The sequence below is a fragment of the Alternaria arbusti genome, assembly GCF_024043155.1.
Source record: "Alternaria arbusti strain BMP 1465 chromosome Unknown scaffold_2, whole genome shotgun sequence".
Lineage (NCBI taxonomy): Eukaryota > Fungi > Ascomycota > Dothideomycetes > Pleosporales > Pleosporaceae > Alternaria > Alternaria arbusti.
The window spans coordinates 1,483,868-1,510,259 of record NW_026249942.1 but is presented as its reverse complement, the minus strand read 5'-3'; the positions used below and the strand labels follow the sequence as shown (position 1 = coordinate 1,510,259).

Below are 26,392 nucleotides of genomic sequence, written 5' to 3'. Positions count from 1 at the left end.
AGGCTTTCATGTCTCGAATACCAAGTTCAGGCATCCCTTCAGTTATGGGTGGTAAGACGGAGAGCGGGCTCTAAAGTGCGGGCCGCAGTCACTAAGTTCGTATAACAGATGATGTGGGTAAACGAGTGAGCTTCTCTCGTACATATCGCAGACATGTCCCATGCACGACATTCTGTACCACGCAGCTTCTTTGTTAGGAGCCGGGGCGCCGCCGGTTTGGTGTTCCCAATACATGCTTTCACGTGCGGTTACCCAGGAAAATGGAAGGCACGCATGCAGGGCCCAATCGCTACGGAACAAGTATATTGAGCAACGTTCTAGGCCAAACATGTAACATTGGCACTTCGTTGTGGTCTCCGGTGAATTATGAGAGAATTACCGTCTATCATATTTCCGAGGCGTCGTCATCAGCGGCACTATCGCGATTGATCTGCACTTAGCGTCATTCGCACGCTCGTCGCGCTCAACGGTAATCTGTACTGAACGAATTGCTTCTGCAACGCAATTGCGCCTGTCGTTCACCCCTTTCGCAGCTTCCCTCGTGTGTCCCACTGTGCAGCAAGTCAGGACCCTGCTTTCACTAGTCATTACCGTCTGTCGCTTCCGCCGCTGCTTCCCCCCGACCTCGCTGCGACGTCACCAGCAACATTTAGTCCACACCCCAAACGTCGCGCGCCCGGGCGCTCTCAACCGCCAAACTGGAGAGGCCACAGTCGCAATCGCCGCCGCTCCATTCCCAGAGGGAAACCAGTAATACCGATAGCGTCCGAGCGCGTAGCTCATCAATACGCATATCACAGGCCAGAGGGGAAGAGGTGGAGAAGGAACACGCGGGATCCTACCGACTCAACATGCTTGCGGGCAAAGGATACTCGTGGAAGGCTGCTAAAGCCCGACTGCCACCATCAAGGCAGGTCATCAGTACAGTACGGAACCCACGCTTCCTCATCTCCATTGGTCTGGTCACAGCAATCGTACTGCTATGGCGGTCCATGGGGTCAGCAGCTGGGGAGATGCAGAGGTATGCCAGGTCTCCCAATGTGTTACATGGAGCAATCGCTAATCATACTGTCCCAGGTTCTACTGCTTCGGCCCCTCGAAACCTCCAATGCACATGACAGCGAACGAGAACGAAGACTGGCACGCGCACTTAAATACCCCCGTGATATTCAACCATCACAAACCAATAGAGGTCAATGCCACCGAAATCCAGCACGTCGATCTGAACGGCGTCACTTCGACCATTGACGCAGCCAAGAACAAGGAACGCGTTCTGATCCTCACTCCGCTCCGCGATGCCTCGTACTATCTCGCGAAACACTTCGACCTTCTCACGTCACTCACGTATCCCCACGAGCTGATCGATCTGGCGTTTCTGGTCGGCGACACAACAGACGATACCATGGCGGCATTGGCAAAGGAATTGGAGAGGGTCCAAAACAACCCCGAAGTAGCGTTCAGGTCGACCATGATTGTTGAGAAAGATTTCGGTGTCACGCTCTCGCAAAGCGTAGAGGATAGACACAGTTTTGAGGCACAAGGTCCACGAAGAAAGGCGCTGGGCAAGGCCAGGAACTACCTACTCTACACTGCATTGAAGCCGGAGCACAGCTGGGTATACTGGAGGGACGTAGATATCGTCGACAGTCCGTCTAAGATCATCGAGGACTTTGTGGCGCATGATCGGGATGTTCTCGTTCCTAGTACGTGTTGCAGATGCCATCTCTGAAAGCTGTTACTAACACTACACAGACATCTGGTTCCACAGGTACAAGGAGGAGAATGGCAAGATGGTCGACATCGAAGGGCGCTGTGAGTCTTCACCCCACTCGATTCCGCAATCCCCACTAACAAGACTCAGTCGATTACAACTCCTGGCAAGAATCCCCCGAAGGCCTAAAACTTGCCTCTACCCTGGACAAAGACATTGTCCTCGCAGAAGGTACTTTCCCTGCCTTCCACATTTCCTCCCTCGACATCAGCTCACACACCCACAGGTTACAAACAATACCCCACGAACCGCAAGTACATGGCCACAATGGGCGACTGGCGCGCCGACAAAGACGAAGAAATACCCCTCGACGGCATCGGCGGCGTAAACATCATCGTAAAAGCAGACGTCCACCGCTCCGGCGTAAACTTCCCTTGCTACCCCTTCGAAAACCAAGCCGAGACAGAAGGCTTTGCAAAGATGGCCAAGCGCGCAGGCTACGGCGTATATGGATTGCCTAACTATGTTGTCTGGCATATCGATACGGATGAGAAGCCTGGAAATGCTTAGCCGCTGTGAGACAGCGCGAGTGAAGAGTGATTGAGAAGTGGACGAAGAGCATATATACCTTGGAGTCGGGCGTACCTCGCATTAGAGACATGGGTTAGTTGCGGGCGAATCTTGGAGTCTGATATTAGATGGGGGGACATGTTATACTTCTGTACGAGTAGGAGTGCAGAGACTGCGGCGTATCTCCTTTTAGACGATACGATAACGATATCCCGTTTGCTACCTTACGAAGTTTCGTCACTATACCTGCTTGTCAAGTTTCGAGTACGGAATTTAAACACCACATGTTTGCAGAGCTTGTATTGTGGAATGCGGACTTCATATTCCATGGTGATATACCATAAGCTGAGTCCGGGCATATCCTAGTATAATGCTTCTTGTAAAGCAACCCGGAGTATGTTCAAAGCTCTAATCTCTTGAAGAGACGAGCATAAGACCCCTCCCCGATCCATATAGTCATACACATCCGCCCTTCAAGCGTATCCAGATCCATACCAGCGATGCCACATGCTCCAACAACTCATATCCTCCCTGCCGTCATTCCTGTCCGTCACACCAGTCATAAAGTGGAATACTCCAACGATGCTTCGAAGGCTAACGACTAGAACACGTGAATTCGACAGGCCGACACTGATCAGAGCAGTGGCTTCTAGTAGTCGTAGATGCCAGAGTGGAACTTGCGCTCGTCGTAGTACTGGGCGCGGATCTTCCTGCCTCTGAATTCCCATCCTTCGTCGAAGCGGTTCACGGCGTTGAGGGCGGCCATCGGGGAGTTGAACTGGATGTAAACTACGCCATCCTTGTTGCTCTCGTCCAGTTGAATACGCTCGACATCGCCACCGAACTGAACTCTGTTAGCATATGTACATTGACGACCGCATTTTGAGCCTTACCTTTTTGCCGAACGCCTCGCCCATGTCTTGTCGGATACCTCCGTCGTTGCGCTCGGCGTTGGCGTCCCAGTCAACACCGTCGACGCAACCCCATGTGACCACGACACTTGACTTGTCGCCGAACTTGCTAGGCTCGTCTTTCTGGATACGCATACCACCACTGACATCCCAGACCTGTTGAGACTGGACTCTGCCGTTCGCGTCGAGATTGCCTGCGCCTTGAGGAACCCTGCGCTTCTTGACTTCCAGATGGGTAACGACACCATCGTTGTTCTTTCCGAGACCTTGACCCTTCTTGTAACCCATCTTATTCATCATAGCTTCGGCTTTGCTGATCTTGGCGCGTTTGGCGGGGCGTTCGTCATGGGCGGGCTCGTTGTCTGCATCTTCCATCTGTACGTCAGGACGCTCGTACCGGACTGGAGGCGCAGATATAGTGGCGGCCGCGTATCGGACAGGCGGCGCAGAGATGGTAGCACCCTGATAGCTCGGCGGGGCTGGTGGTGAACCAGCTGGCGGGGGCGGGGGCGGAGGCGGAGGTACATAGTCATCTGTGACCGACGGAGGTGGCGGCGGCACGGCATCAGACTGCTGCTGCGACAGACGCATGCGACGGGCATAAGCATCTTCTCCTGACGGGTCGGACGAGGGCGCCGCAGATTTATCGTCGTAGTATGCAGGTGGAGCGAATGAAGGCTTGGTAGCAACTGGAGCAGGCGTTGAGCTAGACGAAGACGCCGACGGGGTGCCACTGGCTTCCTCACTGCCATCGCGAGACTTGTGCTGAGCGGCAGCTCCACGCAAGAAGGCAGTGAAGCCTTCCTTCTTGCGTCGGTAACCGCCTTGGGCTTTGTAGGCTAGCAAGTTGGACGGCTTGTCGGGCTTGTGAGCGGCCAGAGGTTCATGAAGTCCGTACATCTTGGTGAACTTCTTCTGCTCCTTCTTCTTCTGCTTCTCCTCATACGCGCGCATCCTGCGCTCTTCCAGAATGGAGGCGTCGTCCTCTGCGGTGCTCCGGTAGTAGTCGATGCCATGCTGCTGAGGATTGGCGGGTCCGGGAACTGACGAAGAGAGCGGGGCAGCCACAGGCATGGTGGCCCTCTTGACAGTTGGGACAGCCTTCTTGGCCTGGGGACGCTTGATTTGGTGAGGGTTATGGAAAGCTAGACAATCACATGAGTCGTAGTTCAAGGCAATGGTACGGAGCAGTTCAGATAGATACCAGGTTTCTTCAGCTGCTCGGCCTTGGCCTGTTCCTCTGTATACTTGACAGGCGCAGCGGAGATGGTGGCCGCGGCATACGGATTCGGAAGGCCTTTCTGGGCGTAGGGGTTGGGAAGACCATATGGGTTCGGCAGGCCTTGCGCCTTCTGCGGCGGCTGGTCCGCCATGCTGATATCGATATACGCGCAAGTGCGGCGCTGAACAATGGCAAATGCGACTGGCGCACGTCACTCGTGAGCGGTGGCGGGCTGAGCTACAAGTCTAAGAATGCAGAGATTAGCAGCTGTATTGTGGATGCGAGATTGAACAATGAGGCGGCGACGGTGAGATTCGACTACGGCAGTGTGTTGGTTGTGAGGGTGGTGGAGCGGCAGGCGCGATGTCAACTGCCGCCAAGCACCCCAGCTCGCCGCGTGCCGGCGTTCGGCGCGCCCTCCACGCTAAGGGCTTAGCCGCATCGCGCGGGCATGCAGGAACGCCTGTTACCATGCTGTCATCCAAATCCTTATCCGTGATAAGTCATTTCCACATCTCCGAATACATCTGAGCAGGCTCTGGTGTTTCTTATCAATTGTAGATTTCATTGCGCGTCATAGAAGCATAAAGGTACCATCGCCCAGGAAGCCCGCGCATAGCAGTGTTCCTCTAATCGCGACCATCAGATCTCCTATCTAGTAATCCATCGCCATGGCCCCAACCACTCTCGAACACGCCTTCTCCAAGGACTCGAGCTCGACCGCCGTCATCGTGCCCGGTAGCCCTGCCCTGACTGTCTCGTACAAGAAACTTGCCGCCGATGTCAAGGCTTTCCAACAGCAGCTGGCAAAGGTCGGCGTTTCTGCCGAGGCCGCTGTGTCCATCGCGCTGCCCAACACGTACGAGTTCATCGTCTCCTTCATCGCTGCCTCGTGGCAGAGGGCCATCGCAGCGCCCCTCAACCCGGCGTACAAACAGTCCGAGTTCGAGTTCTACATCGACGACCTTAGCTCAGCGATCGCATTGGTACCAAAGGGTGCATTCGCGCAAGATGCAGCAGCTGTCCGCGCAGCAAGGAAATACAATGCCGCCATCGCAGAATGCTACTACAATGGCAGCGAGGTCGTCCTGGACGTCAAAGAGGCTGGAAAGCTTGCGGGTAAAACCGCGTCCGTCCAGTCCGCGCAGCCAGACGATGTCGCTCTTGTGCTGCACACGAGCGGTACCACTGGACGCCCCAAGGCCGTGCCTCTGACGCACCGTAACTTGCTGCGGACGATGAAGAACATCCAAGCAACCTACGAGTTGACGCTCAAGGATCGTACCATGCTGGTTATGCCTCTCTTCCACGTCCACGGCCTCCTTGCTGGCTTCCTCGCGCCACTGGCTTCAGGAGGCTCAGTCATTGTGCCGCCCAAGTTCTCCGCCTCGGACTTCTGGAAAGACTTCAATGAGCACAAGGCAAATTGGTACACGGCTGTTCCGACGATTCATCAGATCTTGCTCAAGAGCCCTCTCCCAAGCCCCATGCCCAACATCCGCTTCATCCGATCGTGCTCCAGTCCGCTCTCGCCCAAAACGTTCCACGAACTCGAGAAGGCGTTCGGTGCTCCGGTATTGGAGGCATACGCCATGACTGAGGCGGCCCATCAGATGACCAGTAATCCCCTCCCCCCAAATCAGCGTAAGCCTGGCAGTGTGGGGCTCGGTCAGGGTGTCGAAGTCAAGATCCTCGACGAAGCTGGCAAAGAGGTGCCGCAAGGGAAAGAAGCTGAAATCTGCATTCGTGGTGAAAACGTTACCAAGGGATACCTCAACAACCCAGCCGCCAATGCTTCATCCTTCACCCAGGGTGGCTTCTTCCGCACTGGAGACCAGGGCAAGCTGGATGCTGAGGGATATGTTATCATTACCGGCCGCATCAAGGAGCTGATCAACAAGGGTGGTGAAAAAATCAGTCCTATTGAGCTCGACAACGTAATTGCGCAGCATCCCGCTGTATCTGAAGCTGTCAGCTTCGCGATTGAAGATGAGATGTACGGCCAAGATGTCGGTCTTGCGATTGTGGTCAAAGAGGGCCATGCCCTGACTGCGGGAGAGCTGAAGACGTGGCTGACGGATCGCGTTGCCAAATTCAAGCTCCCGAAGAAGGTATGTAGATACCCAATCAAAGACGCATATGTGGAACATAGTCTAACAAACTGCAGATTTTCTTCACCGATACCATGTACGTGAACGATAACATTGCAGATGAATCATGCACTGACTGCGCACTTACAGGCCGAAGACTGCAACAGGAAAGATCCAGCGACGTCTTGTTGCCGAAGCTATGCTCAAGCAAGAACAGCCCAAACCCAAGCTATAGTCAGCTCACCAGATTGGTGCCAAACGGCCCTGTACCATACTCTATTACCAGTCAGGAGCGATCGGCAGAGCCTCAGACTAGATGTACCATACATGTGCGACAACCTGTCGTACGGATAGATTGCATAGACCAACGCCAAGTATCTCCTGCACCTGGTCACTCTCCTATTGACCCACGTGAACTTTGTGTTTTTTACTAAAGCCACCTTCCACTATGCGGGGGCCGGCCCACGTGTGACGGTGCCAATCACGTTGCGATTTGGTGTTCGCGAGGCTGACTGGCACTGAACTGCGCCTCTTGACACTGCAGACCTTATGCATAAGTCTTCGAATCCAACAGCTTGAGATACTTCGATAAACGAATCCTGACCTGGCTCTGCAGGAAGCTGCTGCGGCTAGGGAGTATTCGGTGCTTTAGGGGCGATGCGTTGTGCGGCGTTTCTCGGTGTGGGTAACCAGGCCGCATACACATGGCCTTTCCGCCCCCATATGCTGTGCCTCTCATTCTTGTTTGCTTTCCGATGTACAGAGTACTTTTAGATGATGCAGATGCCTCGACGCAAGCTGCATTGTCCTTGGCTTGGTCGGCACTCGTCCTCAAGTTTACTTTTTGGTTGAGACTTTCGTCACCCGCACGCATCATCAATCCACTTTTTTCTCTGGCCAGTTCAGAGACGGACGACCGTTTTCCTGCTGGACCAGGCACGTCCGTTGGATCTCCTTTTGTTTCATCGATGAGCCCTGAAAGCCAGGCTGGATTCGGCAATTTACCGGCATCATCCCCGCCCGCAATGTCTCAGATTCTACATCCAGGGACCAACACTATGCGACCGACACAGCAATCAAAGGGTACACAAAACTCGAAAGCCAGCCAATTTTCTCTGGCCAGCACTTCGACAAGTCGCTCCCCAACAGTCACTACCGGTACTCTATCAACAACCAACCTAATGCCTCCTAATACGCCTTCCGCCGATGCGGCTTCCAGTGGCAGTTCGACGCCGCGTTCTTCTCAGTCATCTTTCAGTGACCAGTCTAATACAACATCAGCATCTACGCCACCAAGGCCTCAACGATCGAGCCTGAAGCCTAGTCTCAAATCTTCCGATGCGGTGACTATGGCATCTAGCAGGAGGTCTTCACCACCTGCGGTACGCTTCGCAGAACCAGATCCGTTAGCCAAGGCAAAAATCTGGCCGAGAGCAAGACCAAAGACTATACAGCTACCGGAACCCCTGATCAACAGAATACCAAACTCTTCGAAGAAGGCCCAATACCATCACATACCCTCGTTTACCAGCCCGACCACAACTCTGATGGATCAGATCGATACTTTCCAAGCATGGGGAACGCCAAAGTCGCCAGGTCTCCACCGTCCCGACTCTCTTCCCATGTCTCGAAGTGGATCTTTCAAAGTCATGCGAAAGCGTGTGAGCAGCCTCACGATCAAGTCAACTTCAAACCAAGAATCGGATGCGAGATGGACCGGAATACCACTACCGGCCAATTACAAACCCCCGACTCTAAGCTCAAGATCCCGAGTAGTTTCCTATCAGTCCGTCCTGTCCGCGAATTCACGCATGTCCACACAATCTGCCCCAGCAGCCTCGGCACCGTTGTCCCCCTGTAGTCCTCCGCCAGGCCAATACAACCCTCTCGACCATTACATACCTTGCTTGTTTCCATCATGTACCTTACATTACACACCTGCTCATACAGGATCGAACTACTACCTCCCCCAAGGCCCATACGACCTAACTCGTTTTCACGGCTATTGTCCGCGCCACGCTAGCCAAGAGATGAAGGAAGCCAACACAGCATGCAAGCACGCATACGAGAAATTACGCCAGAGCGCCGGACGCAAGACCCTCAACGACATAGCCTCCGAGTTCGAGATATTCAAAGAAAACTTCCGCCGAGACCGCAGAAGCAAAGATGCCGCACTAGTACGAGAGCACAAGCAAAGAGTGTTGGGCGCCCCTCCCGTGCCCCTAAACCAGAAAAGCAATGACGCAAGAGCGAAACCCGGGGTGCAGGAAGAAGTATGGGATTGGCGATACACGCTCCGTCCTTGCACGTCTTCACACTGCAAGGCTTACTACACACCATACTCGAACCATTACATCTACTATCGCACACCGTTTTCTGGTACCTCGTTTCTGCCGCAGGAGACTCTTTGCTCGGCCTGCGCGCAGACGGAGGTCGAGGGCTTCGCGAAGAAAGTCAAAGAGAAGTACGGGAGCAGGTGCGGCTGGGATCATCAGGAGTGGCATGAGTGGTATACTAATGCCTGTAATGATCGTAATATGGAGCAGGACTATTGGCTCAGAGCACAGGAGAGAGCTGTCAGAGAGCGGGGACCTGCAAAGTGGGTGGGCAGGCTGGAGGAGATTGTCGTAGTAGAAGAGGAGGTTGACGAGTTGAAGAAGGGGAGGAAGAGCTTGATGAGGAAATGGTTTGGAAGTATGTCTGCGTGATTTGGCATCATATCAGACGGATGCGATGTCAGATGGGATCCGATTTTGATCGAGGCACGGTACACAGGCCTGGTATACTGCACTACATTCTTTTGGGAACTACACAGCAACAATATCGCAAGAGCACATGACACAAACGCTTCGAGGGCCGTATAAAATAATATCGTGTATCACTATACTACTCGCGAATACAAACCACAGCTTTCCTATTGGCCGAACTTCTCATAATCTGGTCCCATCCATGGTACTGCGGTGACGCAGAGCGAGACGAGCCACTCACGACTCCCGAAATACATAACCACTACATACGCAAAAGGTATTCCTCATCAAATGAGAGAGATCGCAATCCTCAGACTCTCTCATAATCTGGTCCCAAGCCCAAGATACCTTGGTTAGCCAGTGGTCCAACATCATTGCGCAGCGAACGCACGCAAATTTTACAGCAATAAATTAAGATTTCATTCCCTTGCTCTTAACATACACTACAACTCCTGCATCCTGACCCTTCGCCTACAACAGGTCAAAGATCGTCGTCATGGCCTCCGCCAACCAACTGCCACAGTCACAGTCCCTAAAGCGTCCTGCAGAGGCAGATATACAGCTACCCCGGATGAGGTAACGAAACTTTCATATCTGCAGCCATGAACGGCCGATCAACTTCGACTATAGTAAAATCGCACGCTAAGGCAAATATGGTACTGTCTTGGTCCAGATTGGAACCGAACAAAAGCTATATCTGCTCCACTCCGACTATCTCTCGCACTACTCCACCGTCTTCAAGCTACACCTAACGCGCGATACTCCAATATGTCTCGAAAAGGTAGAGCTCGAAGTCTTCGAAATCTTCGTCGACTGGATGTACACACAAGAACTGCCACAACCCTCCGAATGGGATTGCCTGCTCGTAGCCCAATGCCTGGAATTTGCAGGTCAATACCTGATCCCCTTATTCGCAGAAGCTGTAGGGAACGCGTTCGTCGACAAGGCATTCGCAACGGGAATAACCCCGTACTACCCAACCGTCGTCTTCGCGTATACAAAGCTTCACTCTCACACCGACGCCTCCGACCGCTTGAGGCGTCTACTCGTGGACTATCACTGCGATAAATACAGACCGGGGGAAGTTCATAACGCAACCGCTGGTATGCACTTGGAAGATGAGACAGCGGAGAAGATTCCAACTGCGTTTTGGAAGGCGGTTATGGATAGGTATGCGAGGATTGGTATTGGCCATGCGTTTTTTGATATGCGTGCGCAGAGAGAATATCATGAGCATATGACGATGGAGGATGAAGATGTTTGTGAGGTTTGCGGATAGTGTTTAGAAAAGGGGAAGGTGTTGCGAATGTCTTGCGAAGGATTGTGTAGGCTGGAAGTATGCCGGAAAGCAGCTGTGTTATCCAGGTCTTGGTAAAATCGATTTCTTCATGTTTAATGTGAATTTAAACTTGTGATAAAGTGAAATGAATTGCGAGTAGAAGCTACAAAGCGATCGCGGGTATCTTGGTAGTACATGAAGGCCGTTGTTCGTAGGTAATACACGGACTCGATAGTGCGTAACAAAAAGAGTCCAATAAAAGTGTAATGTGCCGACGATGTCAAATGAGAAGGGGGTCTACATCGCAATATTCTACTTCCTTCTGTCCCATGAACCGAGTATAAGGATACCGCGACACTTGTCTGGGCCACTCCACATGATGCCTCATGCGACACGGTATATTCCAGTATATCCCTTCGATCCAGCTCAGCACGGCAGTAGGGGCATGTACACCCTCAAAGCCCACTCTCTCAAGGTAGAGAATTGGTGTAAGAATAGCCTGGACCGCGATGAAATGAGCCAGCAGAATCTGCGCAACACTGTTGTTGGGATCGATGAAGGCTTGGAACTCATCATGCGTCCACTTGGATGGTGTGTTGTAGAGCATGACAAAGGTTTGATATGTCTCTGGTGGGCGGTCATACGCATGGGTGATTGTGCACACGAGCAACTCCCAGTATGACCGCTCACAGTCGGACATGTTCAAGGTCTGGACAAGGTCGAGGGATAAGGATGCCATATCGAGATCTTCGCGGTTGAAGTAGCTCACCCTCGATGTTCCGATCCGCTTCTGCATTCTCTCGAGGTGGGAATCAGCGCAGAATGCCTAGAGGGGGTCAGTGTGAGCCTTCAATTCCTTGTACAGGTTGTTGTACATACGTTGAAGACTGAGTCGGCGATGAACATCATGTTGTTGCCTGCAATCAAGTTGCACCCACGGACCATCGTCATGAGTTCTGCCATGCCGTCCTGCAGGTGACTTGATTGGAAAGCAAGTACCAAAGCCGCGGCCATTCTCGCATCTCGCTCGCAGGGAGTCGTTGGGGGTACTGAGAGCGCTTCGTTAAGGGATTTGACAGCGAGGATTCGGTGCTGTATGGCTTGTTCTGCAACACCCGAGTGCGTTACAGCATCCAGATGTGACGCAGCCAGGGCCAAGATGGAATGCATGACATACTCGTACTACAACAGTTAGCACCCCTTTTCACGGTCGCGGATAGCCAAAGAAGCTTCTTTCATGTCTTTCGGGCACTAATGGAAAACACATACATTGTGCGCAAAGCCGGGAATCGCCGTGATCCAAATCTTGTCGGCTCCGACCGGGAGATGAGGGTAGGCGGTAATAAGGAAATGATGGAACAAACGCATGTCTGCCATGGACTATGATTGTAAGTTACTATACCATTCAAAGCACGCTTCAAGTACACTTACGAAGACGCCTGGCGTCGATCCTAGGTTGCCTCTCTCCTGAGGGTGCGGTGAAGTAGGAAAACGTTGCATTGCCTGAATGATGTTTGCTGGATACTCGCACTGCAATCCCGCCTTGGTACAATGGTGGCACTCAGGGTGTCTCTCGTTACATTTGATCCTTCTGTGCTCTGATTAGGATACTTGAGCAATACGAACGCCTGAACATCGCTAGAGTACCTTTTCTTGCAGTTGAAACAACCGCGGCGGGATTTGGTGTGTCCTTTCCTTGGAATTGGTCTGCGAGGCATCGGTGGCGCACTCCCAATCCCACTATCCGACAAAGTCGGTGAGTCACTCGAAGAGCTTTCGACTACAGTACCGTGATCCTGTGGAGACGACATTGATATCAGAAGTATGAGAAGGATTCTGCGATCTGCGGTTCGCTTCCCTGTGGCAATATATACTCTGCTGTATGCGGCATCGAATGTCTCTAAAGATGTGGATTGCACAGTTTGGGGGCCGAGAGCGGGAGTATGAAGCGACCCCGCGGGTGTGGGTGGTCCGTTAATCAGGGGACGCCAGGTTTACGGCTGAACCGTGGCGGGCTTACAGCACTATACTGTAAAACAGACGGCCCCGACTAATAGAATTGCAGTTCGCCTAGAGCCCTGATAATCAGAGTCCCCAAAGTGGTCTAGCATGGTGAAGCTCTAGATGTCTCCGGTTACTAGCCAGCTCACCGGTATGCAGCTATACCGTTAGATGGCGTCTGGTGGTTCTGAGGGCTGTGCTGCTGATATGCATCAACCGGCGGAGCGTCTATGCCTTGCAACCGCTTCAGGCCTACTTTGCGAGTCCAAATCAAAATCGCAAGACACCTTCCTCGAGATGATCCCAAGCACGTTCCGCTGATGCTGGCTCTGTCGCAATGACGTCGCTGTATCACGAACCAACGATGGCATGGAACGTCTAGCTTTCGCTGTTGCCTGCAGCTATTTGACAGGCTATTTTTGCATTACGAGATAGCGACAAGCATCGCCAAGAGGAAGATGTGCGCCGATAGGTTGCCTTGACACTGGCGGCGTCCAGAAGATGGGTTGCTGGAAGGGCGCAGAAGTGCACATGGCGTCGCCTTTGACTCACCAAGAGCCCATGTACCAGAGAGCTCTTTAATAATAGTTGTACTTGCATGCAACTATTTTAGAGAATGCTGTGATGTAACGTAGTGGCCACGGTGGTCGATGGGCGCACTGCGAGGTCATGCGAAGTTTCCGCAAACACCAATAGAATCCTTTCGATCGACCGAGGCTGGGAGATTTCGCGTAACATTACCATCTCAAGCCTGCGAGGCGTACCAGGCACAGATGATGTTCAGGCAGCGAGAGTGTCGAAGCAGCCGCCGACTGGCCTCAATCTCAATCGCTGCGCGGCGTAGGGTGGAATGCCAAGGCGCTAACCTACCCTAGTCACCGTCCGGCCGTGTTCCAGGTTCTCCCCGTCCATCATCACCACTGCGTTCATACACATCCTCCCTACAGCACAATTCTAGTCTACGACACGAGCTCTGCGTTCTTCACAGTCCTGGTGAAGCATGGCGGTTCTCGAAATAACTCAATTGCGTCTCGAAAATGTTGCCGCCGACGATCCCGCATTGCTTGAGAACCTGTCAGCCGTGCGAGAGAAACTGCATACCAGCTCACAGTTTTACAACTGCATCGAGGACCCCAAGTTGATCTACATTTTGGGTATATGGCCAAATTTGGAAGCACACTTTAGGTTCCTAGAATCTCCAGCGCGAGACGAGGTTCTCGGCCCCCAAGAAGATATGCTCCAATTTTGTTGGACTGTCCATGTGGAACTAGATGGTATGCATTTGCTTCCTTTAGAAGCACCCGTCTTCGCAATGGAGAGAATTCGTTTTAAGGAAGAGTGCGTCGAGGATCTTGAAAGGGCTGTCACAAGCTATGCGCAACAGCTCCGAGGCAACCACACGTTCAAAGTAGCACACGGCTGGCGATGCGATGCACCGGAAACTCACGAGGCGCTTGTCTTTACTGGATGGGAGACTGCGCAAACTCACGTCACCCTCACAGCAAACGTGGATGATGACCACGACGTCGTCGTATTGCAAGACCGATGCGAGACGGTGCAAATCATACGTGGCAGAAATCTGGAGCGGAAAGATGGGTGAAATTAGGCTCCAAACTGTTCTTCATTCTTGAGGGTGCATGGGTTATGGGCTTGGAGCTCTCATGGGAAAGGGAGGTTGGAAGAGTCAGTCTTAATGGAAGGCACACGTGCGCCTGTTCTTCCCATGAGATCTCCGACTGGCCGGGTCGTGTACCCGTGCGAGGGCAGCACTACGATCGTGGGGATCCAGGCCAATCATCGAACAGCACAGCTCATAGTAAGCACCTAAACTTCGTTGGACTCCCGGCACTGCGTAAGTGCTGCGCAGAGCATATCGATCGGGACGATCTTCCCTCTGTCGGTGGTTCCATTTCGGGGTAATGGCCTTGGTTCGATGCATGACCACCGGAATCCCTTCGCGCTTTCCGTACCGCTGCATAAGGTTTTGCGGCAGGGTCACATGTTCCACAGCAGCACAAGGAGCCGGTTGTGGGGTAAGCAGGACTGGGCGCGATCTTGGCCTGCGACAAGACGAGACGCTACGGCGAGATAGCTGTGCAAGGCTGAACGTGGACTCAGACCTTCAACTTCATGTCCTGTCGCGCGCGCTTTGAAGGCATTCACACTGATTGTTAGATGCTACCTACCATGCAGTTAAGGTTGCAGTACCAGACGGTCGGTTGCTTTACCCCGCAATAAACCCCACTAGGACAGTGTTGAGCTGCGATCACCCCGACGCAAGTCAACTCGCCATGTGGTACTTGGAATGACTTAATAGAGTCGCTACTCGCACGTTTGATCGATCATTCCTGCTCGAGTTGCGTTCGCTGTGCGGCCAGTCTTTCCTACCTTGAACCGTAGACGCAATCACACGTGCCATGACCTGTCTACGAAACGATTAACCCAATAACACGCAATAATACGCGCCTCAATAATCTTGGCACAACCCCACAGGCACAAGAATCGAGCCTGTATCTCAAAATGGAAAGGCTATGCTGTTATGTCTGGACCTTTACACAGCTTGCAGCGCTGTCGACGACAATAGGAACACTGGCGCAGCGAACCGCCGACTTCGATCCTTTACAATGGGTCGATCCATTGATCGGTAGTAGAGATGGAGGAAACGTCTTCGCAGGCGCAACACTACCATATGGCATGGCAAAAGGTCGGCTACAGGAGCGCAACATTGATAGCCAATTGCTAAAACCTTGCAGCCGTTGCGGATGTGGATGGCGCGAATACCGGGGGATTTTCCACAGACGGAAGCAACATCACTGGCTTCTCAGCTTTACATGACTCTGGAACAGGAGGAAATCCAAGCTTAGGCAACTTCCCCATCTTTCCGCAACTGTGCTCAGGCGATGACATCAACACATGCAAGTTTCCAATTACAGCACGCGCAACTCCTTATCGAAACGATTCAATCGAAGCACGACCCGGCTACTTTGGAGTAACACTGGAAAACGGCATACACGCTGATATGGCCGTTTCGGAATATGCTGCGCTCTTTCGCTTCGACTTCTCCGCAGCATCTAATGGAAATGGAAGCAACGATCCTCTCATCATGCTTGATCTGACAGACTTATGGGCGAGTCGACAAAACGCTTCTGTTACCATCGAGGCCGATGCCGGCCAAGAATCGGGTAGAATGAGAGGGAATGCCACCTTTTTACCAAGCTTCGGCGCGGGATCTTATATGGCATACTTTTGCCTCGATGTTTCCGGAGGAACTGTCAAGGATTCTGGAGTATGGGTCAACGACAGAGCCGGCGAGCAACCAAAGGAACTTTACGTGACGCGCGGCTTCAACTTGTTCTACGTCCAAGCTGGTGGATTCATCCGATTGAACGGCCCACTCTCAGGACCGGTGCTAGCAAGGATGGGATTGAGCTTCATCAGTACTAATCAGGCCTGCCAAAATGCTGAGAGGGAAATTCCGGGGCCCTCTTTTGATTTTGACGGACTTGTCACGTCGGCCGAGGAAGCGTGGCGTGAGAAGTTCACACCGATTACCATCGACACTGGAGAAGTGGACACGAGCATACAGACCAGCTTCTGGAGCGCTGTTTACCGTACGATGATATCTCCTCAGAACTACACGGGTGAGAACCCGCACTGGCAGAGCGATGAGCCGTACTTTGACAGCTTCTACTGTCTCTGGGATATGTGGCGCGTGCAATTGCCTTTCCTTACTGTACTGGAGCCTTCGATAATGTCCAGTTTTGTACAAAGTCTTCTTGACACGTACAAGCATCGTGGATGGCTGCCAGACTGCATGATGAGCACCTGCAAAGGCTGGACACAGGGCGGTTCCAACGCCGATAACGTCCTAGTCGATGCGTATGTCAAGAACATCACAGGCATAGATTGGGAACTCGCCTACGAAGCTATCGTCAATGACGCCGAGAACGAGCCATTGGAATGGAGTCAAGAGGGACGTGGCGGCCTGACGAGTTGGAAATCGCTAAACTACATCCCGGTGTCTGATTTTGATCCTTACGGCTTTGGTACGAACTCGAGAAGTATATCGCGATCTCTGGAATATGCTTACAACGACTTCAATCTCGCTACTCTAGCAAAGGGGCTCGGTAAAAACACGACTGAAAAGTACTTCTCTCGCGCAACAAACTGGCGGAACCTCTTCAAATCCGACCAAACCTCCTCGATCAACGGTACAGATACTGGCTTCACGGGCTTCTTCCAACCCAGGAACTTAAACGGAACATGGGGCTACCAAGACCCCATTGCCTGTAGTCCGCTGACCGACTTTTGTTCATTGACGTCGAATCCGTCTGAGACATTTGAAAGCAGTGTTTGGGAGTATATATTCTTCGTCCCGCACGATATTGGGAAACTCATCGAGCTACTTGGGGGCGACGAGACGTTTGTGCGCAGACTGGATTTCTTCCATACCAGCGGCCTAGCGGATATAGGAAACGAGCCAGTCTTCCTGACAGTGTATCTATCTCATTTTGCAGGAAGACCTGGATTGAGTGCAGAGAGGGCACATTACTGTAAGTCCTGCCACACCAGACATCAAGGAAGTGTCCGGTTTGACTAGATTCGCTAACACCAGATGTAGACATCCCGTCACGGTTCAACGCTACACCCGGCGGCCTTCCAGGCAACGACGACTCGGGAAGCATGGCATCTTTCGCACTCTTCAGCATGCTTGGCTTATTCCCTAACCCGGGTCAGAACGTCTATTTTATCATTCCGCCTTTCTTCCCCACCGTTTCCATAGCTAACAAGCTCACGAATGCTACTGCCACCATTCGTAACACCAATTTCGACAAGGAGTACAAGAACATTTATATCCAGAGCGCTAAGCTGAATGGCGAGGTGTACACGAAGAACTGGATTGGACACGAGTTCTTCACGCAAGGGTGGACGCTGGAGCTTGTGCTGGGAGATACGGAGAGTGATTGGGGTACGAAGAAGGAGGATAGACCGCCTAGTATGTCGGACGGGCAAGGTGAGGTAGACCTGGGATTGAGGATGCAGTAGAAATCAGCGAGATGGACAAGGCCAAGAAGTATTGCCGAACACTGGGTGCTGAGGATATAAGTGCCGATAGAGTAACCTAATCAGCGCCGTAAACGAGTATATTATAGCAGCAAGTTGCAGTTACGGGGGAATCTAATCGCTGGTATGACTGCCTAGTTGAGTAACTTGGGTATAATTGTTGACTTATTAATTACTGTGATCAAAACAAAGCTTTCGAAGCAACGCTCAATAGCCACGCGGCATCTTGCCAGCCGCCGACCTCTTCATTGGCCGTCGTACGCTGCGAGTCCCCGGTTATTGGGCGGCTCTCTGTATCTGTGGTTGTCGCATCGTCTTCTTGTCTCCGCAGAGCAGACGCAGCAATGATAGCTTCTCGTTCAAGCTTACGTCGCTTGGCTTCGACTTCGCGGCGTAACTTCAGCTCCTCCGTTGTAAGATTGTCTAGTCGCAAGCTCCTATCATCTTCCACACCATCCTCATCAGACGCTTCTCTGTCCTCGTCAACAGAGAACAGTGTCCATCCGATGAGACGATCCATCCAGCCTCCAAGCCCGAACCCGCGTTCGCGCGCCAAACGAGCGACTTCTTCCTCGTCGCCATCGCTTTCTTCGTCTGCTTCGATGAAGTCAGGCTCAATGAAGCGTTCATCTAGCTCAGAGATTTCGAAGCTGGCTCTTCCTGACTGCGGTTTCGATCCGGCAGACATCATGAGATCGGCCCGACTACCTACTCTGCTGCCCCGTCGACTCTGCCGTGCGCTGGGTACGCGGGAGCCTACGCGACTGGGGATGCGACTTCCCACCCTGGACATGCGCGGTGAGAAGAACACAGGAAAGTCTGCGTCACCGACATGTTCGCCGGAGAGTAGAGCCATGGGCCTATCCTCATGTGAAGAGCGTTTCTCGTACTCGTCACCTTGTCCGACTAGACTGGTGGAGCTCTCTCGTCTCACAAGCCAACCCTGTCCCTTGCTCTCCCTCGTCTCGCCGGCGATTGCCAAGCCAGCGCGGTGCAGCCACTCTTCATTTGACTCTTTGGTATGATGCTTTACGAGTGGTGAGTGCGGCGGCAGAGGCGCTGTGCCTTTCCTCGAATGATGTCTCTTTTTCCCATCATCTACTCCGAGCACTTCGTCGGCAAAGCTGACGCCGGGATGCAGAACACTGGTACTCTTTGCTTTTGGAATGTCGCCGACGTCGCGAACTTCGGCACGGGGGTTGACGAAGTAGCTGTCGTATGCGTATGCTTTCTTCGGGCGCTGCCGTGAACTGCTGCGGCTCTGGCTGAGGCTTAGAACACCTGGCGTTGTAGGTGCCGACTTTTGCGCGATGTACGACGTCCGAGGAGTGCGCGTGCCTTGCTCGTCGGGCGAAGGTGGTACGGATGCATCGAGAGGGTATTTGGCGCTGAGCGGGGCTATGGAGAGATTGTGGAGGTTCGGGTAAGAGCGACGCGATCGGGATGTCGAGCGTGGAGGCTCCATGATGCTCAATTGGAGAACGTGGGACCCCTGGGATACGCTGAGGATGTGAGAAACGTCACGATGTTTACTGTATTTGGTGGAGTGACCGAGGTCCAGCATGTCAGACGCACAGACTCCGGGGAAATGAGGCTTAGCCTTTCATGGTTAGCTGCCGATCATGAGAGTCTTCACGTGAAAGTGGTGCGATGGAGCTTTGAAATATTCAACTCAGAGAAATTTCACGAAATCGTGCCGCGACCTCCGACTGCGGTCTGCAGTTGACCCCTTCGAATAAGCCAATGTCTACGGAATGTCGCGGAGTCGTCATAGAGATTTCGAGATACTTTCTGCCAAGTTCCACTGAGCGTCCAGGCCCTGGCTACGCGGTTGCAATGATGAGGAAGCGGCCACAAGACTCGGGCAGCAGGAGAACTCGGGATGAACGGCTATGAATATTGCCTTGATGATGGCATAGAAGCTGGGCAAAGGCGAAGTATGATATCGTTGTATTCGCATAGTCGGTTTGCTCTGGGAACACGGCCCATAAGCTTCGCCTACTGGCATTTGCCGTCTACAGTAATGCTTTGATGCGCTTACTGTGTTATTGGCGTCTCTTCTGTGCCGATTCTTCCGCGCGGTTCTGGCGAACACTTCGTGGTTCACCCAAGCACTAGAGACCCACCGCTCCGTAGGTTGCGAGTGGAGCGATGACGAGGTCAACGGCGCTGGAAGGTATCAAACCTGTCGCTGAGGCACGGGAGCGAGACAGTGTTGAGACGCGCCGCCCAGGTCGGAGCCATGCAGCGGGGCGGTTCGCCTTGGAACAGAAGCGAATTTAGCGAAGCTTGCCCACTGCCCAGGTGCTACTGGCGCTTGCTCTGTGCTTGCCGTCATTTGGCAAGGCACGACAAGATTGGTGCGGGGTCCGCGCGCTGTTTGCTGGTACCAGAAGACTGAACTAGCACACAGCCCACAGATTGCTGTCGATGAATTATATGCTCTGCGTTCCTGCATAGCCAAAGTACCGTTGGGAAGGTGCGGCAAGTGACGTACGGCGCTTGGCGGACCCTGGAACCGGCGGTCCAAGCCAGCGGATTGATTCCGACGCATCTGGCTCGGACCAGTGAAAGGCGCGCTAGGGCGACCCGCCCGATTTCTTCCACAACACCAGCCTTCATTATAATACACTACTTCTCACTCCCCGCGAACTACGGCTGACATCCTTCGCTACCGCCCCGAGCCATCACCACACAAATATCCGTCTACTGCGCACACCACTCCGCCCACAGTACACTCTACCTACCTCACTCACTCACAATGAACATCAACGCCTCTTTGCATCACCGCAAGACGCTCGCAAGATGTGTCCTGTAACCAGCCGGTAACAGCGAAGTAAGTTTCACTCTTTCACGCGACCTTGGAAGCTGCACTGTCACCAGCACTGTGTGAACTGCCGCATTTTCAATGGGTGGCCTTCCATTCGCCGCGCGCTCGACTCGACCGCCGGATCCGTGGGTGACAGCGGCGACGACCCATAGCTCGCGACTTCGGAGCTATCCTCCTAACGTACGAGCATTTGGCTAATAGACTATAGGCTGCCCGCGTCGGCTTCTGCCCCCGTGTCTCTTGTCTTCGAGCATCCTCCCAACTCAGACTTCCAAACCCTCAACGCACACAAGAGCACTCGACAAGGCCTACCACCAAGCACCTCCGCATCCGAAAATCCGCGCTGTGAAGGGTATAGGACAAATCGTCCGAGTACAACACAAGCTGCGCTCAAACCTATACCTTTGATACCCTCCTTCATAGTCGAACCCGAAGCTCCGCAGCGCTTCAACATGTCTTCGTCAAACGGAGACTCCGCGATGTCCCCTAGCCAGGACCAGAACGCTCAGGAGAGCGTATTCGAAAGGATCAGGGAGTTTGTCGCCTCTCTCGGTCTCTCTGCAAGCGATGGGCTCATTCAGCACGCGGGCGAGACCACGCACGAGGATCTAAAGGTCGTCGTAGACCCTCAGGGTCACCAGTGTTCCATCACCTGCACAGCCGAGTCTTACGGCACCCTCACACCGGCCGTCTCCATCCGCTCGGCACCCGAACGCCTACAGTCACTTACTCCTCCATCAAACTACGGCACAGTTCTCCCTGGGTGCGTCTATCGCAGCAGCTATCCAAAAGAGGAGAACTACGAATACCTTAAGGAAGCCGGAATTAAGACCATCCTCACCCTGGTTCCTGAGCCACTCTCACCCGAGTATCAAAACTTCATGAAGGAGGCCGGTATACAGCACTTCCACGTTCACGTCAAAGCCAACAAAGGCGAAGTGCGCGTCGAATCGTGCGAAATGTCACGAGCTCTGCGCCTCATCATGGACCGTACCAACCACCCGATCCTCGTCCACTGCAACAAGGGCAAGCACCGCACAGGATGCACCATCGCCTGCTTCCGGAGGATCCTCGGCGTCGATCCAGAGACAGTTCGCGAGGAATACCATACCTACGCCGGCGCAAAGGCTCGCTTCCTCGATGAGGTCTTTTTCGAGAATTTTGACCTCAATTTGGTCATGTGGATTGCTCGCAAGGAGGGCTGGGTTGCGCCTGCGATCGATATTGCACCACCCACACCCCCGGCTTCAGTCAGCTCAAGCACCAGCGCAAAGGCAGTCGCTTTGGCTTGATATTTTCCTTGGGTCATATTGCATTCTTAGGCGTTCGAAAGGGAGCATAGTGCATGCCGGATCACTTGCCGGCTCAGTTGAGGTTTCAGCGCGGCGTTCCAGGCTCAATAAGCCTACCACCAACAACGGGCATTGGGATCATGGCGTTGATTTTCTGAATTTTTTTAATTGGGGCCTAGAACATGGCTTCTTTCTCTCCAAGCGAGATGTGTTTTCATTCATTGTGCATTGGGTTGGTCTGTTGCTTTTGAACATTACTGGTTTCTGTTGTTATCGGAAGAGGGGGCAACTGCCGACAAAGAACATCGGTCTACCAGGAACCTATTCCCTATGTTATACTGCAAGAAAATCAACACGTCTCATACTGTGCGTCTCATACGAGAGCTTCAGTCACTGAATCCAGACTTCTCATCGATCTTTTTACCACCGTGAAGCCTGCGCGCCCATTCACCTCAACCAGGAGGAAACTGAATAGGTCTGCAGCCTACATCAACGTTAGATCACCTACTTTAGATGTTTACATGTTGATGTAGGCTTTAGACCTGTTCACCTTTTTCATTTGTATGACATGCTCTGCGTTTCCCCTTATAGCCTTACTTTTCTCAAATGCCTTCCCCTCGGTCCCAAAAACACGATGCATATGCCCAGTGGTCTTCCTTTTTCCCTTTCCTCCGCTCAAGTGTCAGGGTCCGGTTCGGGTCCCCGCTTAGCAACAACACTAATCATCAAATTGCTTCTTTCTTTACCCAGTTCAACTTTTGAAGTCCAGACTGACCCCGTTTTCGTTGCCCTGACGATCATGGTGTTCTAGATTTAGATGTACATTTAGATTCTGTGGCAAGAGATCGTCATCGTCAGGTACAGGGACGCGTGTCCGGTGTGCTGGGATCCAGAGCAATGTTTGTGGGTTGTGGGTTGTGGATCTGCAGGGTCGATGAGGTCATTGTGTTGGGAGCTAGACGGGATGGTTGACTGTGTCGTCTATGGAGTGTGGATGTCGTGATGAAGAGTTCGCGTTTCAGAATGTCTCTGGACCGTTTACGCAGGTTCGCGATGGGATAGTTGCTGCTCGATGTTTTGGTACTGGGCGTGTTTCGTTGTCACGAAATCGTCGCGACGCGGCTTCTGGGCTCAGCGGGAAGGAAGGGATAAGTCGAAGACACTTGGATGGCTTGGATAGTTGACCTGGGTATTTTGAGGACGAGGATCAGATGAGATGACATCTTGCGTGGTATGTAAAGGAGCACTGATGGGAGATCACATTATCTAGATGATTCACAGATAATGTCACTACGAGAGTTACTTTGCTACAGTATTATACAAGAATGCAATCTGCGCCTCACACGCCATCCAAGCACCAAACAATCACATCACCAGTCCTCCTCGAGTCATCATGGAAGTGGCTGTTGAAACCCCTCCAGCACTCCTGGTACCTAGTGCCCTCAAGATACTCCTTTAGCGTCCCTTCCAACTGCTCAAAGAAAACAAGGTTTTGCGGCCACTCACGCCGGTACTTGCGTTTAAACTTTGGATCCTGGCGCATCCAATGCTGACCAGACCTACTTCCACTCGCCTTGATCGTCTGTATATCTTCCATGTTAGCCCGAAGCCAAGCTACAGGGCCAGGTTTGATGTAGAACTCATCCGCCTCGTCGAGATAGGTTGAGCGCTGCGAGAGCGGTATGTCGATGGGTGGCTCGCACGTCAAAGCCCATGCGGAGATTTCAGGGTAGATGATGTGGGAGCGCCAGGGTGTGGAGTGGCAGGGCATGAGGAAGCCGACTGTTGTATTGGTCACAGCAGCGACGCTACTATCGCTATTGCCATGAACGTATAATAGGCTGTTGCGCGTTTCATGTTTATGGCGGAGATAGGCGAGTACATCGATGACTCCACGCTGGTGAACTTGAGAGGCATAGCCTGCAAGTAGGATGTTTACAGCAAGCAAGAACAGGACGACTGCTTTGTGCGATAGCGCAGCGCGAGGAGGTAAAAACTTGCTGAGTGGCCTGGCGGCGATGATGTGAAGGAAGGGTAGGATTGGGTACAGAAAGCGAACTTCCTTGTGCGATATCAAACTCAGCGTAGCAGTCATGACGATCACCGTCCATGACAGACGGCTTAGTATCTGACTGCCCGCAGTATATTGACCTGAAGCTGCTGTATTACCCGGGCTGTCGCCTTTGGCTGGGCTACATGGCTCTAAGCCCCTCAACGACTGCCACAGGCCAACAACGGCAAATGGCAACGATGTCGTGAGGAGCAACGGCAAACCTTCGGTCAAATAGTAGTCGCCGCGGTTCCTCCCGTAGAATACGGCTAACGACTGAGCGATGTTGAAATAGAGAAATCTAAGCGGCGGAAGAGTCCAGACCCTGTAATAGAGCCGATCGGTCGCGACTGACAATACCAGGACGGCGGAGCTAGCATCGTCAGTCGGGTTATGGTCTGGTGACCTCGGGGCACGGTAGTTTGCAGAGAACGCAGAGCCCGGTAATGGAGCCTTGCACTATGGTGACGAAAAACGTGCAGCGGATGCAAGGAGAGGGAAGGCTTACCCGCAAATCAGGATCTCACGGACCAACACATAGCGCAGCCGATGTGAGGCTTGCCATAGAGCTGGGACGGATACGGACAACCATATGAGTGCATTGGTGGGCCGGAGAATACACGCAAGCGCTGCCAACAGCAGTGACAGGCGCAACCTGCACGAGCATGAGCCTAAAGTGGTGGCGGAGCAGACAAAGGGTGTTTTGATTCCACGACTTACTCTGAGAGGGAGCCGAGGTCGTGGTGTGCAATATGCGTCTGACCCTTGCTAGCTGTTGCTGCACCCTGCCAAGGCCAATAGTAAATAGCGACAGAAGTGATGGTAGTCTCAAGACAGTTGGATAGTGTTCGGGTCGCGCAGAACCACTGCCACGGGCTGCAGACAGACAATGCAAGCTAGAAGTAGGTGGGCTCAGATATCAGAGATTGCAGTGCTAAATTTGCAGGATGGTCGCGTACAGTAGTAAGGGCAGTGCGACTGCCACGACCGTAGACTTTTTCTGCAAGTTTCCATGTGTAGCAATCAAGCAAGGCTGCAGAGACGGCTTGGGTAACTTTCGGAGCAGCTAGGAGTAGTTCGGCTTTAGCAGGCAAGGTCAAGCCACAGAGGTCAGCAACATGTGCCGCGACTCGATAGACGGCAGCGAATAGCGCTGGATGCAGGGACGACCGCAATTGGGATCTCCATTCCTGGCCACGGTGAGCGGACTGGGGATACTGGAGCACTCTGAAGTGGATTTACCCAGGTGATCCAGGCATTGCTGGCGGGGCCAAACGCAAGCTGCCATGCAGGTTCGAGGGACTGGAAGAACTCGTCGGGCTGGAAAAAGGAGCGCAGGGTTAGTGCGTTGACGATGCGGAAGGCAAGCAGCAGAGCGAAGATGTTTAGCGTCGAGTCACGATAGCTGTTGGACGGAGCGCGTGGTGGAGCACCAGTCCCGCTCGGATTCGTGTCCCTCGCAGCGTTGGTGCGGGTCGGCATTGGGTAATAGAGCAAGAAACAGCGAGCACAGGCGGGAGGCCGGGGCAATGGTTGGCGAGCAAAGTGAGATGAGATTCGCAGCAGAGGTGAGGATGCGAAGCCGGTGGTCTAGCTCCTTGGCGCGCTGCACAGGCAGTCACGTTTGTCATGCATCCGTGCTCAAGCGCGCCCCGGTGCAGAAAATTGATGCTGCGTGCCTTACCGGATTAGGACTTTCACGATGATTGCTGAGGAGACGGGCGGCGCCTAGACTCGGCTTCATCTGCGCTGGCCCTCTGCAGCATGCACCGCCGTGCGACTGTGCACGTACGAGGCCGGTCAATCTCACGATAGGTCACGATTGATAATCTACCGGTGACTGCAGGCGGTCTGGAGCGCCATCGTGGCATGGCGAGGGGGAGGCAGCAGGGCGCGAGGACGCTGGATGGGATTGTTGCCAGCCGTCGGTTTGCCCCCCCCTTGGATGCTCGTGGCACGATGGCTGTGTGTGCCGGCCCAACAATGACGATACGGGGCGCGCCAGTGACGCAGCCATAGCGTGAGATTGGACATGGCAGCCCTGGGGCGATATCGAAGCGGGAACGAAGAAGCAAAGCGAGTACCTGACGCTCAGCGAGGGTAAATCTGGGGAAGGGCTTGTGCTAGAGAGGGTCCGTCAGTCGCCATGTGCTATGATGGCAGATGTTGCAGGGAGGGATTTAGAGTTTCTCCAGGGTGCTTATCGCGCTTCCTCATCTAATGGCTGCTGCATGGGCCCAAGTGACGGGTGCCGACGCAACCGGAGGCGGCAGAGGCGACCCATGCGCGCACATAGCTGGGATCAGGACACAGGCACATGCTGATGGCGCTGCGCAGAGCAGTTTGGACGAGGGCGCTGCAAACGAACCACACCCTCGAACAGCTGAACGCCACCTGTTGTTGAGGGCAGAGCAAGGGCCGGGCTCGCCAGTGAGGGACTAGTGCATGCAGCCATACCCGTTCTTGTCACCTGCATGCTAGCACCATGTAGGTGATACTCTCGCTGCCGTCGAGTGGCAGATCCCCCAAGACAAAAAGTTGCCCATATCGCTCGTGGCTCGCTCAACAAGAAATCGCTCCACCGGGCGCATTGTAGGCCTCTGGTCGCCGGTGCCATTGCCCTCT

General features: G+C 53.3%; 10 protein-coding genes across 10 annotated transcripts; 6 read left to right on the top strand and 4 right to left on the bottom strand.

Annotated features, from left to right (window-relative positions):
- Nucleotides 1-851: 851 nt before the first annotated feature.
- Nucleotides 852-2,281, top strand: J4E86_002089 (uncharacterized protein; the record flags this gene model as incomplete). The annotated part of the gene is made up of 5 exons (XM_051442652.1): nt 852-1,021; nt 1,078-1,703; nt 1,753-1,812; nt 1,862-1,942; nt 1,998-2,281. 5 exons carry the CDS (start codon nt 852-854, stop codon nt 2,279-2,281), a joined length of 1,221 nt encoding a protein of 406 aa, XP_051306240.1.
- A 649-nt stretch (nt 2,282-2,930) lies between these two features.
- Nucleotides 2,931-4,565, bottom strand: J4E86_002088 (uncharacterized protein; the record flags this gene model as incomplete). The annotated part of the gene is made up of 3 exons (XM_051442651.1): nt 2,931-3,125; nt 3,175-4,337; nt 4,397-4,565. The coding sequence occupies 3 exons, from the start codon at nt 4,563-4,565 to the stop codon at nt 2,931-2,933; spliced, it is 1,527 nt and encodes a 508-aa protein (XP_051306239.1).
- A 520-nt stretch (nt 4,566-5,085) lies between these two features.
- On the top strand, nt 5,086-6,739 carry J4E86_002087 (uncharacterized protein; the record flags this gene model as incomplete). The annotated part of the gene is made up of 3 exons (XM_051442650.1): nt 5,086-6,525; nt 6,582-6,601; nt 6,655-6,739. 3 exons carry the CDS (start codon nt 5,086-5,088, stop codon nt 6,737-6,739), a joined length of 1,545 nt encoding a protein of 514 aa, XP_051306238.1.
- A 1,795-nt stretch (nt 6,740-8,534) lies between these two features.
- On the top strand, nt 8,535-9,212 carry J4E86_002086 (uncharacterized protein; the record flags this gene model as incomplete). Its single annotated transcript, XM_051442649.1, has 1 exon — nt 8,535-9,212. The coding sequence occupies one exon, from the start codon at nt 8,535-8,537 to the stop codon at nt 9,210-9,212; it is 678 nt and encodes a 225-aa protein (XP_051306237.1).
- Nucleotides 9,213-10,810: 1,598 nt separating this feature from the next.
- Nucleotides 10,811-11,898, bottom strand: J4E86_002085 (uncharacterized protein; the record flags this gene model as incomplete). The annotated part of the gene is made up of 3 exons (XM_051442648.1): nt 10,811-11,356; nt 11,410-11,712; nt 11,800-11,898. 3 exons carry the CDS (start codon nt 11,896-11,898, stop codon nt 10,811-10,813), a joined length of 948 nt encoding a protein of 315 aa, XP_051306236.1.
- Nucleotides 11,899-13,531: 1,633 nt separating this feature from the next.
- J4E86_002084 (uncharacterized protein) lies at nt 13,532-14,131 on the top strand (the record flags this gene model as incomplete). The annotated part of the gene is made up of 2 exons (XM_051442647.1): nt 13,532-13,612; nt 13,643-14,131. 2 exons carry the CDS (start codon nt 13,532-13,534, stop codon nt 14,129-14,131), a joined length of 570 nt encoding a protein of 189 aa, XP_051306235.1.
- A 920-nt stretch (nt 14,132-15,051) lies between these two features.
- Nucleotides 15,052-17,577, top strand: J4E86_002083 (uncharacterized protein; the record flags this gene model as incomplete). Its single annotated transcript, XM_051442646.1, has 3 exons — nt 15,052-15,235; nt 15,285-17,084; nt 17,153-17,577. 3 exons carry the CDS (start codon nt 15,052-15,054, stop codon nt 17,575-17,577), a joined length of 2,409 nt encoding a protein of 802 aa, XP_051306234.1.
- A 199-nt stretch (nt 17,578-17,776) lies between these two features.
- On the bottom strand, nt 17,777-19,060 carry J4E86_002082 (uncharacterized protein; the record flags this gene model as incomplete). The annotated part of the gene is made up of 1 exon (XM_051442645.1): nt 17,777-19,060. The coding sequence occupies one exon, from the start codon at nt 19,058-19,060 to the stop codon at nt 17,777-17,779; it is 1,284 nt and encodes a 427-aa protein (XP_051306233.1).
- Nucleotides 19,061-20,877: 1,817 nt separating this feature from the next.
- J4E86_002081 (uncharacterized protein) lies at nt 20,878-21,717 on the top strand (the record flags this gene model as incomplete). Its single annotated transcript, XM_051442644.1, has 1 exon — nt 20,878-21,717. One exon carries the CDS (start codon nt 20,878-20,880, stop codon nt 21,715-21,717), a length of 840 nt encoding a protein of 279 aa, XP_051306232.1.
- A 2,351-nt stretch (nt 21,718-24,068) lies between these two features.
- J4E86_002080 (uncharacterized protein) lies at nt 24,069-25,249 on the bottom strand (the record flags this gene model as incomplete). The annotated part of the gene is made up of 6 exons (XM_051442643.1): nt 24,069-24,140; nt 24,184-24,226; nt 24,276-24,422; nt 24,488-24,663; nt 24,727-24,957; nt 25,010-25,249. The coding sequence occupies 6 exons, from the start codon at nt 25,247-25,249 to the stop codon at nt 24,069-24,071; spliced, it is 909 nt and encodes a 302-aa protein (XP_051306231.1).
- Between the last annotated feature and the right edge of the window lie 1,143 nt (nt 25,250-26,392).